At 41.6% G+C, this 13293-nt stretch overlaps 1 protein-coding gene across 1 annotated transcript; it reads left to right on the top strand.

Annotated features, from left to right (window-relative positions):
• Nucleotides 1-608: 608 nt before the first annotated feature.
• si:ch211-220i18.4 (SRSF protein kinase 3) lies at nt 609-10315 on the top strand. The gene is made up of 12 exons (XM_068733315.1): nt 609-687; nt 2227-2318; nt 3839-3947; nt 5543-5630; nt 5882-5969; nt 6793-6899; nt 7011-7173; nt 7435-7511; nt 8569-8676; nt 9683-9752; nt 9898-9990; nt 10131-10315. The coding sequence occupies exons 1-12, from the start codon at nt 638-640 to the stop codon at nt 10313-10315; spliced, it is 1230 nt and encodes a 409-aa protein (XP_068589416.1). The 5' UTR covers nt 609-637.
• Nucleotides 10316-13293: the final 2978 nt, after the last annotated feature.

Here is a 13293-nt window from a genome sequence, read left to right as displayed (position 1 = left end):
GTCTAATGCGTAACGTCACAGAGAAGAAAAAGATGGATGCCCAATTTAAAAAAAAAAAAAAAGCTCCTCAGCTGACCTTTGTTCTAATGACTTTATTGTGATACTTGATATCTTGTTGGAGGACGGGGATCCCATTCTCAAACCCGGGCTTTAGGAATGTGTGATCCCCGTGGCCCAAAAGGTCAAACTCCCCTTGAGACAGGGACGGGAGACGGGGGGATTCAGCAGCTGTCACTCCCTCGCCTTCCTCATCTTTTAGCCCCTCTGATCTCTGTTGTGGCTTTCCCACAGTAGCAGACAGAGAGAAATGGAGACTTAGCGATACAGAGAGAGAGAGAGACAAACCAGACCAGGAGTGACTGGAGGACATCAATGACACAGTGAAGCAGGTAAAGGCCTGGCAGGCAGTTGGATTAGGAGTCTGCAGGGGGGACGGCCATGTTTAGACCCTGCTGACTGGCGTTCCTAGCCCCCCCCCCCCCCACCCCCCCCATACCTCTCAGCTGCTCAACTGTTTCCAAGGGGTGCAACACTGAAGGTGCTGCAGTTTCACTTGCTAGATTTCATCCACCACTTTCTTAATTCAAGGTACCAGCTCTTTGGATCGCTCCGCACGCTGCATCTGCTGGACCGCACCATGCAGAGGAGTCTCCACTCCACGCACAACGCTGCTCAGCAGACTCACGCGTAAGTATGGGACTTTTAAAATAAAAAAAATGGGATACTGTAGGAAACATTTTCTGATTGTACTTGAAACACTGGAAGCAACTGGATAATAGACAGCATGTGTTTTAAACCTGAAACACACAACTCAACAATATGCAACTTGGCTGGTGAACTTATTTTTTTCCCATGGCAACAGCAATGCAGTGGAGCAGTTAAGTTTAGCAACGCACAAATAAAGCATGCCGACATTATTTTAGACATCACAGAAATGACTTAAAGCTGCAGTTGGTAACTTTGATGAAAATAACTTTTTTTGTCTTATTTGCTCAGACTGTCACTATATCCTAACAGTAACACATGAGACAGAAAATCTGTGAATTGAATCAAGCTCCTCTGTTCTGATTGGTTGTTTTTCTCCAGGTAAGGTGGAATTTTGCAAATGCACTAAAAAGGAGCACTAAAAGAGGCGGAGGAACTTGGTGTTCATGTGCTCGTGTCAGGATTTAGTGACAGTTTGACCGGGCGTTAATTCAATACGATAATTTATCGTGTGTCGTGATTGATTCCTACATCAAGATATCGTGATACACACGTTTCTTTAAATTCATAAAATGCACATACCAACTTAAATTTCTCAGAAAATCTGATGTGAAACCATTATTAGAAGATTGTGGTTTTGTTTTTTTGTCACACTTTACATTACCACTCAATGAAATGCGATTTACAATCAGTTAGGTTAATTTTGCACAAAAGTTCTTAATTAATTAAGAAAATAGTCAATGCACAGGAGTAAACAAAAATAGGCTTTACCATGTAGTTATTTCATATAGACTATAAATGTATTGAGTTACTAGAAAACATGCTATATTGTGATATAAATCGAGATATTCAATGACCTATATTTGAATGGAGGATTTTTACCATACTTGAACAAATATGAAGAAAAGTTATTTTTTATTGAAGTTATCTACTGTAGCTTTGAATGTTAGTTTAGAGTTTCAGACAGGATATCAAAGTGTCACGAGTCTTACACGTCTTGTAGAAAAAAAAAAGAAAGCCATCAATTGTTGAAGTGAGCAAAATTCCACATTGCGCGCTAAACCTAAAAACAAGGGTGCCACACCGCACACCAACCTCCACTACATGTCCCTCCAGCCACACAGAAACCTGATCTGTGTTCAGTATTCTCAGCCATGACGTGACCCCAGCCGTTGCCACAGAAGATACCCAAAGCAGCTGGGAGGGAGAGTTATCAGGTTGCGTGAACACACACTTCAAAATTATTTACAGTTGAGTCATAAATAGTGCAACTTCCGATGCCGAGTGTCCACTCTCAGCCAGGCGGTGGGAGAAGTTTCCATGACAAGACGAGTCCATGTGGAAACTCTAAAAGTAGTTTAACTCTCCCGGCTGCCCCCAGCAACTCGACACTGACACACACACACACACACACATACACACACACACACACACACACTGTAAGCAGAGGATGCACAGGCAGTAATGCAGGAGACTATGGAATCAAGTTTTCATGTGACGTGTGTGTGTGTTTGTTTGTAGGTCATCGAATAACTTTGAGGCCCTAGGACGCCATGAGCAGCTGGATCCAAAGGACAGTCAAGACTCTGAGGACCCAGGAGAATACTGTTATGGTTCGTCAGAGCCTCTGAACTCACTCCATCATCTGCCGATGTACCCATTCACCGCTGCCAATGTCACCACACTTTTATCCTAAGCTCCTCCATTCCATCAGAGCAGCCCACATGTTTTATCCAGTATAGTGCTTCAAATTATCTTATTTAAAGCAATATACTGTATCAAAAAAAATATATAAAAGAAATATTTTTTAATTCTGATTGGCTTGTCATTGGAGAACATCAATATTAGCACAAAATTTCATTGAAAATGTGTTGAGATATTTCAGTCTGCACCAGTGGTGCACTGACTCCTGAAAAATCCTATAGCAGTGACTGGGCTGTTTTACTCAACCCGGTCACCAGTAAAAAAAATGCTGTTATGGTTTGTTTCTGCAAACAACGTTTCAAACAACAAAGTTTCTGAACCAAAGATGTTTCATAAATACGTTTCATATCAGCCTCGTAAAACACAATGCCAAATGGCTAAAGCTGTGAAACGATTGGTTAGGGTTAGGCGACAAAACTACTTGCAGTTGGAAATAACATCAGAGTTTGTGTTGAAACAATAACGTTACGTAACGACCGTAAATAAACAACAACCGCTACATTAAACTACAATATGTAAAAAAAAATTTAAATCACTGTTTCCTTTAGTTTCACATGGGACACAAACAGTGGTTACCTTAGTGAAAGTCCTGTGTTTACAACCAAACCCACTCGCCAACCCGCCCTTTGTGAACTGTCTTGAGTCTTATACTCGTAATTATGCCAAGTTAAGCTCAACAACGGTCGCTCAATATACTTCATCACTTGCTCTGACCGAATGCAAAAATGTCTACATTCAAAGTATCCGTAATGTGCAGAAACATACGAGCCAAAATGTTTTCCTGGCGACTGGGCAGTTGTTACCATTGGTGATTATAGAGTGGCGACCAAGATGTATTGAGTTGGAGATTTCACAGCGTGAACGCACAGGCTAAAAATGTTTCTGTTTTGTGACCTGTAAGTGCTTCCCATGACCCTCGTGGCCACACTCGTTCCTCTCTTATTAGATATCACTAGAACCTGCCGCATCCTTTTGAACCTGCCATTTTGACCTCTTGCCAGCTGTGCAGGTCTCTGCCTGTTCCTCTTAAAAGCAGATAAACTGCTGAGTGTGTGATACCACAAATCCCTGACACCACCTTATATATATATATATATATATATATATATATATATATATTATTTGTGTCATGCCGGCTGAAAGAAAACTGATAGAAGCTTATGCATCCTAATGTTTCAATGTCCCGCTGGGAGATTTGACTGTAATACTCACTGCAGACATGCTATAGCTTAGAGAGGAAGTTGTAATGCCAGAAATAGCTGAAGTGCCACAGTTTAGTCCGCGCTCTCTAAGCTTTCTAAACGACAGATTAATACTGTATGCTGTATGATAAAAAGGTTTCACATTTCAATCACGGAATAATACAAACAGTTAGATAATAGATGCGAACAGATCCTTTCTAAGATTTCTCTTGTTTTCGTCTCCTCAGGTGGGTACCACCCTGTCCAGATAGGTGACACCTTCAACAGAAGATACCAGGTGCTTTCTAAGCTGGGCTGGGGCTATTACTCCACTGTGTGGCTGTGTCTGGATCTCAGGTAGGTTTAGTTAAGGACTATAAAATGTATATCACTTTTAAAAAGCAAGACCCTTCTTGGCAGTATTAGTACTTTATTTGGACCCACCTCTTGACATAGAAAATGTATTTTAACAATTATCAATGAGTACATTAGAATTGAAATCAACCATTTATTGTAAACATAAAAATTACGACTATTTCAGCCATTTTCTGTTTTTGAATAAGAAATTTATGCTCAGCCATTTCAGCAATAATGGCCGTTACATTTGCTCCATTTCCATTCCGGTCGCTATTGCTAGCTATAGCAAACTGAAGTGAAAAGTCATGGTTCTCATTGGCTCACACAACGTACTGTATATTTCTCAAACCTGGGAACTAATGTACACATTCATGAGGAGGTTGACACCACTGCGTCCACTGCATATATCGAATGTTAGCTACAAAGTTAACTAGCTCATAATTAGCTCAGCTAGCTTATTGTGTGTTGCAGCGATACGTTAGCTAGATCTTTCAATGTCGGAAAACTTGTTCTTTGTGGGTCTGCCAACTGATACATAAACATAAATTGAGATACAACTTTTCACCCAACTGCGTAATATGTAACACATTATTTATTGTTTATACAATTTGGACTAATAACCTTGACGCACAACAAGCCTATGTCAGAGAACAACTGGACTGTGTGTGATATTGTGACCAAATGAGTCTCAGCTTTGACTCCATTTTGGATGAAGACATATTGAATTGACACCCTTTGAACGGCCACATTCAGACAACTTCTGTTTTGATATCATATTGTCATATACGCATATTAAAACGCAAATACCGACACATTTTGACCAGTCACCATGGCTACATGTAAATAAACATATGTGTAATGTGGCAACCCAGGGGACGTGGCGGCAAGATTCAGGTATAAAACAGGAGACTCAGAGACAGTAACCATGTAACAAAAAGTGTCCTTTAATAAACACGTTAGGGTAAAGGGGGATGGGGGTCAAACTTAACAAAAGATTCCTCCCGGTCGGGGTCTTTGGCCTTCGGTCTACACCCAGTGTGAGACAATTCCTCCGTCCTGTTAGGGCAGAGCACAGGAGAGAGGTGAGTCCGCTGAATTATCTCCCGTCTGATGCAGCTCCTCTCAAGTGGTTCAGGAGATCCTCGTAGTCTTCTGCCCAGTCTGTCTGCTTCCCAGCCCTGTGAACATATGCTCACTCTAATTACCTGATGGGCTGCATGTGACCAATGCCACGTGTCTAGTGGCTGCAGCACCTGCACTGGATAGTAGACTCCCTCTATCACCTCCCCCAACCTGAGCTTGGGGATCCGCCCCCTGTGCAGTGTCTGCTCGGCTTTTCCCCCTGGTTTACCACAGTAAATATACATAACCACACCCTTATTTCAACCTAGTAATTGAAATAAGTAAGTAAGATTTTTTTCTTTTTTTTAACGCAATTTGAAATGTTGAACTTCTCTTTTTTATGTGATTATCATACGTAAGATAACAAAAGACATGTTTGTATGACACTAAAGCGCAGCTTACATGGATTCAGCAGAGAGCAGGATTCTGTCCTGTATTCGAAAACCGATCTGATCCACCGTCTGTGTCAGCAGGCTCGGTCGGCGCGTTGCTGTGAAGGTGCTGAAGAGCGGAGCTGGCTTCACCCAGGCCGGACAGGACGAACTCGCTCTCCTACGATGCGTCAGTGACACGTTCTTTGTGTTTTGCCTCTCTAACATGTCCTGATATTTCTGTCAAATGCTATTTCTCTTGATTTTTTATTTTTAGTATAGAATTATCTTCCCTTGTCAGCATTCTCCCTTTTCCACTTTTATCCCAACACGTATTCACAATAATGCTATCCCTCTCTATCCATCCCTGTCCTCTTTATTGTTTGCTTTCATCCCCCTTCTTCCTCTCACCTCTCCCCCTCCTCCTCTCCGTTTAATCAGGCTAGCGGTCCTACGAGCAGGCATCCTTCCAGTCGAAGGATTGTTCAGCTGCTGGATGAGTTCAAGCTGGCCGGGGTCAATGGGGTTCGTATCCTTTTTATAGACAACCATTTCTTGGGCGTCCACTCTCAACCCAACACCAAGGGCTGAAGAGCTTTTGTCTCTAAAAGAGCCACTAAAAAGCCTCTGTCAAATGGTTGGAGTGTCAATATCAACTATACAATAATATGTATTTGATTTATTTCTGCAAACTCAAACAGACTGAATCTTTCAGAGATGTTAACAACAGATGGCATTATGTCGCCTCACTGAAAACAGTCTTGCATTGCATCCATACACAGTATGTAAGAAGTGGACATGACTGCCGTTTTGAAAGCCTTGAGTTTGGCGATTTCGCCGTCGCCATCTTGGATTACGACCATCCCCATGTTGTTGTTGTATTCAACCGATAAACGGAAATGCGGAGGAGTGAAGTAGTGATGCCGTATACGGCTCTGATAGAGGCAGTGACCCGTCAATCACACTAAGCCCGCCCTAAAGCATACTCCGCTTTATGGTTTTATGGTTATTTGACTCTAAATGGGACAATAATTTACTAAATAAACATCATGCTGTATTGAAGAAGACTTGAAACTAGAGATTGAGACCATAGAATCATGTTTACAATGTTTACTGAGGTAATAAATCAAGTTAGAAGTAGAGTCATTTTCTCATAGCCTTCTATATAATCTGACTTCTTTTTGCAACCAGAGGAGTCGGCCCCGCTGGTCAGTAGAGCAAATGCAAGTTTTAAGACACTTCCTCATGGACTTCACTCGGCAGAACCGGAGGTTGACGCCTGATTGCATCATAAAGTAAATGCTGCTAGCCAATAGCTTACATGTAAACGTTCTCAAATGCTTGCTGGTCAGACATGTGTCTGGTGATGGAGTTGCTGGGGCCCGACCTGAGAAGCTGGCAGCTGTGTTTTGGGAGTCCTGGACTGATACAGCCTTCAGTCAAACAAATACTCACTCAGGTAATCCTCATCTCTTTAAACCACTAGTTCCCCCTGATTGAGTCAGAGCTCTGAAAATAAGTTCAGTACTGGTTGTATGTAAGGGGAACATCATGTTTGGGTTGTGTCTAGGTTCTTCAAGGCCTGGACTACCTCCACACTCAGTGTAAAATCATCCACACGGACGTCAAGCCCGAGAACATCCTGCTGTGTCTGGAGGAGCAGTCCCACAAAGTACCAGCTGGGGACAGCAACTCCTCCTATGTACTGACTGGGAAAGAGGCCAAGTCCACAGGCACATTTTTTTACTTTTTTTGCTAGAGATTGTGAAGTCTCAAGTCAAAAAAACAGAGCAAGCAAGTCAAGCAATGGCATGCTTTTAATGTGCAGTATCTGCTCTGTAGACACATTTTGTAAATGTTAGGGGTTAACAAACAGGTTGTACTGATATCTAAACTAAGAAATAACAAAAAAAATGCTTTGATGTATCCAATCCAAAATATCATCTTGGAAAGAATCAGATTTTAAAAACATGAATTATTGTTGTTTCTTCCAGAGAAGGAGCAGGTGAAGCCGTACAATTTAAAGGAAATTAGAGTGAAGATTGCTGACCTGGGCAGCTCCTGCTGGGTGGTCAGTAGTTGCTCTTTCACACACAATCATTATAAAATGTAATGTAATACATTAGCGAAGTGCTGAATTTGTTTTCAATTTCTAGACCTACAAGAAGGGTCCATCTGTACAAGACATTTGACCTCATGAAAGTACAAAGTACGTAGTTCGGAAACAAAATTATAGCAATGTAAAAAAAAATTGTAATGGGAAAGGGGTTACTCATAGTGTTGAACATACAATTAATTATTTCTATTTCATTATTATTTGTGTCACTATCATCATCTCAAGCCGCAACAGGCAGATGTTTTAAGCTAAATTTTTTTTTTCAAAAACACTCCGCTCCACAGCCAACAAAAAAAGTAAGAGATTAGCTTGTGAACGTTGGGTATTTACAGTAGAAGTTAAGGATCTCTCTTAGGAGTTGGTGGAGACCAAAAACAGAGTTAAAAGAGAGAAATACTGGCGTCATTCCCTGGGCGGAGTCCTTCATGTCTTTTCTTTGTAGAAATAATATATATATAACCTATCTTTTTTAAACTCAGAGCAAAGGACATACTATTAAGGGCGAGAAAGTCCTTTTAAGGGCGGGAAGGGGGTAAAGGGGTCAAAGAAACACAGGAATTTTACTTCAGTCGTCGTTTGTTTCATGTGTGAAACCAAATATTGAGTTATTTTTAATGACGACATTATGCCACATGACGCCGCGTCACTGAGTCACATGACGTTACGTCTGTATTAAGTTACGTAACAGACATACTTATTTCAACCCAAACCATGTTCTTTTTTAGCCAAGTATTTTTGTTGCCTAAAGCTACGACAAGGGGAGATCATGTTGGAATGCTAATGTTTGCTCCTTAACTGCTGGTTGTGTAAAGAAGTTTGCTAACAAGTTTGCTATATATTTAAAAGGTAATATGTCAGTGTTGTGTTCACAACTTGCTTCCGCTGACCCCAAGTGGCCAAAAACAAAAGTTATTACAGGTTTAACAGTCAAAAACATAACACATAACACCTTGTGGAAAAAGACACTTTAGACTTTATTGTCTGCTATGTCTGTCTCTCTTTCTTGGATCAGTACAAACATTTCTGTGAGGAGATTCAGACCCGTCAGTATCGCTCACTGGAGGTTTTGCTGGGATCTCAGTACGGCCCTTCTGCTGACATCTGGAGCGTCGCCTGCATGGTGAGGGAAAAAACATATGATATTAAGGTTTGACTGTGTGAAACATTCAAACCCACAATGTTAGTTTTGTGGGGAATTTCGCACTCATTTTTCTAAAAATTCGTCCCGACTGTATCTTTGGGATTTCCACTAGAAGTTTCAACAAAGTTTGTCTGCTTAGTAAAAGCTTATAGTGACTGACCCACCAGTAGGTCACTGGGGTGGTAATCTATAAACAGATTCTGCATTTATTGAGCCACACAAGATGTGTAATGTGCATTCAGATTCATCCTTTGGGAATCATAAAGGTCTGTACTAAGGTATGTGCCAATCCATCTTGTGGGTGCAGAGATGTTTCACAACTTTGACCTGCTAGTGGGTGCACATGTAAATAAGTGGATAATCAAATTTCATGGCAATCCATCAAACTGTTGTTGAGATATTTCAGTCATGGTAGCCATGCCATTGTTCCAACGAAAACACCAATAGTCCTGAAAAAGGTCCCTTTAGAGTGAAAGCCCATCCAGTTATCCCGACATCTAACTTCCATTATTCTGAAAGGCCATTGCTCCGAAAATACACACTCATGGCAAAGTCATGATCCACCGTATTCTGTCTTTGATTGGTTCACCCTGGTATTGTTAATCCTAAACCTAACTAATCTCACTCCTCATGCCTAAAGCTAACCCTAACCCAACTAACGAAGGCAACGAGTACTAAGAGGCAGAGTGGTGGGTAATGCCTTCGCCGGGAGAAAAAAAAATCTGGAAATTCCAATAAAGTCATTCTGCAGAATAATTAGCCATGTGCTTCTGTTTGTTGCAGGGAGACTGTGTATTTTGGGAGCAATTGGCCTTTGGCACAATGGTCCTTTTTTTCAGGATAACGGGCTGTTGGACAAATGGGCTTTCGGTCAATGTGATATTTTGTCAAGGTTCCTGATTAATGGGCGGTCGTAACAATGGGGATTGAGACGCTCACTTGGCCACACATCTCACCCTTTTAATTGTCTCTTGCATTCTCTCAGGCCTTCGAGTTGGTTACTGGAGACTCCCTATTTGAACCCAAAGCCAGCAAGTCCATATCCCTGGAGGAAGGTACGTTTAGTTCAGTGTGCTGACGCTGACATAAGCGTGACAAACACTGACACAGGAATAAATGAGACTACACCGTGGCTACTTGGTAAATATTGATGCACTGCATGCTGACTTGTACCGTACGTGTGTGTCCGTTCCACCTCAGACCATATAGCCCAGATCATGGAGCTGCTTGGTAAAATCCCACAAGCTGTTGCCTTATCGGGTAAATACTCTGCAGAGTACTTCAACCACAGAGGTAAGTCCACAACTTATTTTTGATGTACTGTATGTTGTGTGGTATTGTAATTATAGTTTTAATTAATATCATTCCAGTAAATCATTTCAAAATTGCTACTGGTGAGCATCCTCCTGTAATATTGGTTGCGTGTCACCCAGGTGACCTGCGTCGCTTTGGCCCGCTGAGGCTCTGGAGCCTCTTCGACGTTCTGGTGGAGAAATACCACTTCCTGTTGGAGGAGGCCACTGGATTCTCAGACTTCATTCTTCGCATGTTGGACTACCATCCGAAGAGGAGGGCTACCGCTGAACAGTCCCTCCGCCACCCTTGGCTGACCTCCTGATAGCCTCCCAACGGACACCACAGGCGTTGTCTCCCATCTGCCGTCCTCGCTGGCCAGACGCTGTCAGTAGCTCGGCTTGGCTGACTTGTGAATGTATACCAGCCACAAACTCAATCTGTGAGACGTTAAAAAAATGTTTTTATTGGGCTACTATAGGAATCCAAAGACCTACTCACTTTAATTTGTGAATTCCTGTAGAATGTGTTGTTTTCCCAATTCAGCACCAGATAAAGAGTAGCATACTCTTCCCCATTGAAGCCCCATTATGCACTTAATGCTGCTTTTTGTTAGTTTTTTTACATAGATTTTCTCTAGTGTAGCTACTATAAGTCTGACTATCAGACTTTTGAGTCCTACAAGTAGCTCCAGAGAGTGATTCTCCATCGTCTAGTGCTAAACTGACAGGCCTGACACTATTAGCCAGTGAGAAGTTGTCAATTTGATACAAACTATGAGTGCAGCTATTATTCAGTGCGATTAATTGTGAATGATAGTTAAGCATACATTTCGTGATCATTCATATTGTATGTACTTTAGAAGTAGGGTTGTTAATCTCAATAAATTAGCAGTATACTGGATTTAAAAAGAATCCAACCGAAAAACCCAACCCAGTGTTGCCAACTCTTTTCCAAGGAAAGTCGGCAACCCGTCCCTTCAGGCCTGCCTCAAAGGCCACTCCCCCAAAAAATGAAAGTAAACAACAAACGTGATTATTGTTAGTACTCACAGCTGTCAAACTAGCATGGATGGACAGGCAGGTAGCCCGTCCAATATGCCATAGCCACAGAAACCAGATTTCTTTTTTTTCTTTCTTTTTTTTTTCATTAGTATTTGATTTATTGATGGCTGTCGGGATGTCAAGGGAATGTCAACAAATAATTTTTTTTTTAAAGAAGATTGCCTACTCAGTAGCTTTCTTAGTAACGTAATGCTGTCCTATTTTCCTATTATAACAGGTATTCATACATCATACTATGGGTAACATTAGCTCCTTTAATACTATAACAGTTCTTCTCATTCCACTTTCATGCACAACCTAGTTGTCAGATAAATGCAGCGGGACATGTTGAATGTCATTTCTGAACCATAAACAAATTTCATATCAGCCTCGTATCACGGTTGTAGGAAAGCACAATACCACATGGTTAACGTTGTGAAGCTAGGGTTAGAAAAAACATGGTTTGTGTTAAAATTATAACGTAACAACGTAACGTAACAGCAGTAACAACAGTATATACCAACCTCTTTTAGTGGACTTTCTTACGTAATGTTACTTATCAACGTAACAAGCATGAGTAAACATTCACTTTTGGTTTCATGCGGGACACGAACACTGGTCTCCGGGGTGAAAGTCCTGTGTTTGTTTGATAAAGATGAAATAAATCATCATCTGACTAGTCATGGTTAACTTGATATGTATACACTGTGACCACTGGGTTTGTTATGCTATGCTGTGCTATACCAATGTGAGTTACTACCAAAGACACCATTGTGAAGACATAACTGCATATAACATTGTTAAACGCAACAAACAAGATTGAAGTCAAACATTGGTGACCTGACCTTCAGTTGGGGATGATACCCCTTCTTTCATTCTCTTGGGTTCCAGTAGGACCCTAAGCATCAAAGTATGATTTGACTTGTCCTCAATAAAACCTATTACAAAAATATCATCATGGTAATGCTGTCCAGAACCAACATTATATATATATACATACACAACATGTACTTTGTAGAACATGCATTGTCTACAGTTTCATCATAAAGTCCTGCATGTCAACCTATCCAGCTGTAGGCTCGGCACTCAGCCAGTGGGTCCTCTTTATACACCACAGTGTAACCGCACTCTGTCCTGATCCGACGACACTTCCTGGGCCAGGAGGTGGGCTTCATTGGCCTGGAGGGACAGAGAAGGCACTGTGTCAACTATTCACCATGACAGAACTACCACGAGCAAGGCTTTATTGCATTGAAATCCATTAATACGACCTGAAGTGAGGGATCTACTCACGTGAGACAGTAGGACCCAAAGTCATGACAGAAGCACTTATCGCAGCCTCTCCGGAAAGACTCTCCTGCTTTGTAGTGCTTGTCTTTATAAGAACAGACGCCTGTAGGAAGAAATGAGCACCAGTATGACACATCAATCTCTTGTGTATATATTTGTATTTTCCCTTTTCTAATTCGAGGTATATTACTAATTCGGTTAGGTGAAAGTCTTTTACAGGAGGTTGCTTCAAAGATTTGCAGATTCAAGCAGGCTGCTGGAGTTATTCTCGTGGGGTTTGTCATTGACCTTGAGAGGGGGATTAATAGGAACACACTGCTGTGAGGAGCCCCGAAGGGTTGAATGCCAGGTCACTGTATAGAGGACATTTGGTTTAATGGCTAGAGGTAAGTCACAACAAGAGTTGATTTATGCTCCCAGGGCGGAAAAGCAGTAACCCCTGGACAGGGCCAGGCTGCTACAGGATAATCAAATCACTCTACAGGGAGAAGAAGTAGTCCTCACCTTTTATGTGGTACACGGAGGCTTCTGAGTATCCGTCGTTCAACAGAAGGATGAGAGGCAAGCCGAACGCAAACACCAGCGGTAGAGAGCATCCATAAATGTTACTGAATGAAAGTAACATTGTCCAAACATGTATATTATGTCTTAAGTCTTCCGACCTGTTTTCTTATCTCTTAAAAACAAATTCTGACTGTCCAGTAAAAGTCCTTGTGATGGCTCAGTAGACACTGGCTAATATTTATAGTCTCACATCACACAGAGACAGAGACAGAGAGAGATAGAGAGAGAGAGAGAGAGAGAGAGAGAGAGAGAGAGAGAGAGAGAGAGAGAGAGAGAGAGAGAGAGAGAAAAGCATCTCCACATGTTTAGTTCCCTGGTTTCCTCCCAGCTTCCAACTTTTGTCTCACAGCGAGGTGTGTTTGGAGATGTACTCATGCGTCCCTAAATATTTCCTTTAGCCCTGCGT

Source organism: Cebidichthys violaceus, unplaced genomic scaffold, assembly GCF_023349555.1.
Source record: "Cebidichthys violaceus isolate CVI_PGR_0920_01 unplaced genomic scaffold, fCebVio1.0.p SCAF_6, whole genome shotgun sequence".
In the NCBI taxonomy this organism is placed as follows: Eukaryota; Metazoa; Chordata; class Actinopteri; order Perciformes; family Stichaeidae; genus Cebidichthys; species Cebidichthys violaceus.
The sequence above is the reverse complement of the archived record's forward strand: the minus strand, read 5'-3'. Positions and strand labels throughout refer to the sequence as shown.

Excerpts from the sequence above, each read along its gene's own strand:
- si:ch211-220i18.4 (XM_068733315.1), top strand. The coding sequence starts at position 638 with ATGCAGAGGAGTCTCCACTCCACGCACAACGCTGCTCAGCAGACTCAC. Across the intron at positions 2,319-3,838 it reads CCCAGGAGAATACTGTTATG|GTGGGTACCACCCTGTCCAG; the intron begins GTTCGTCAGAGC and ends TCGTCTCCTCAG. Across the intron at positions 7,174-7,434 it reads GAAAGAGGCCAAGTCCACAG|AGAAGGAGCAGGTGAAGCCG; the intron begins GCACATTTTTTT and ends TGTTTCTTCCAG.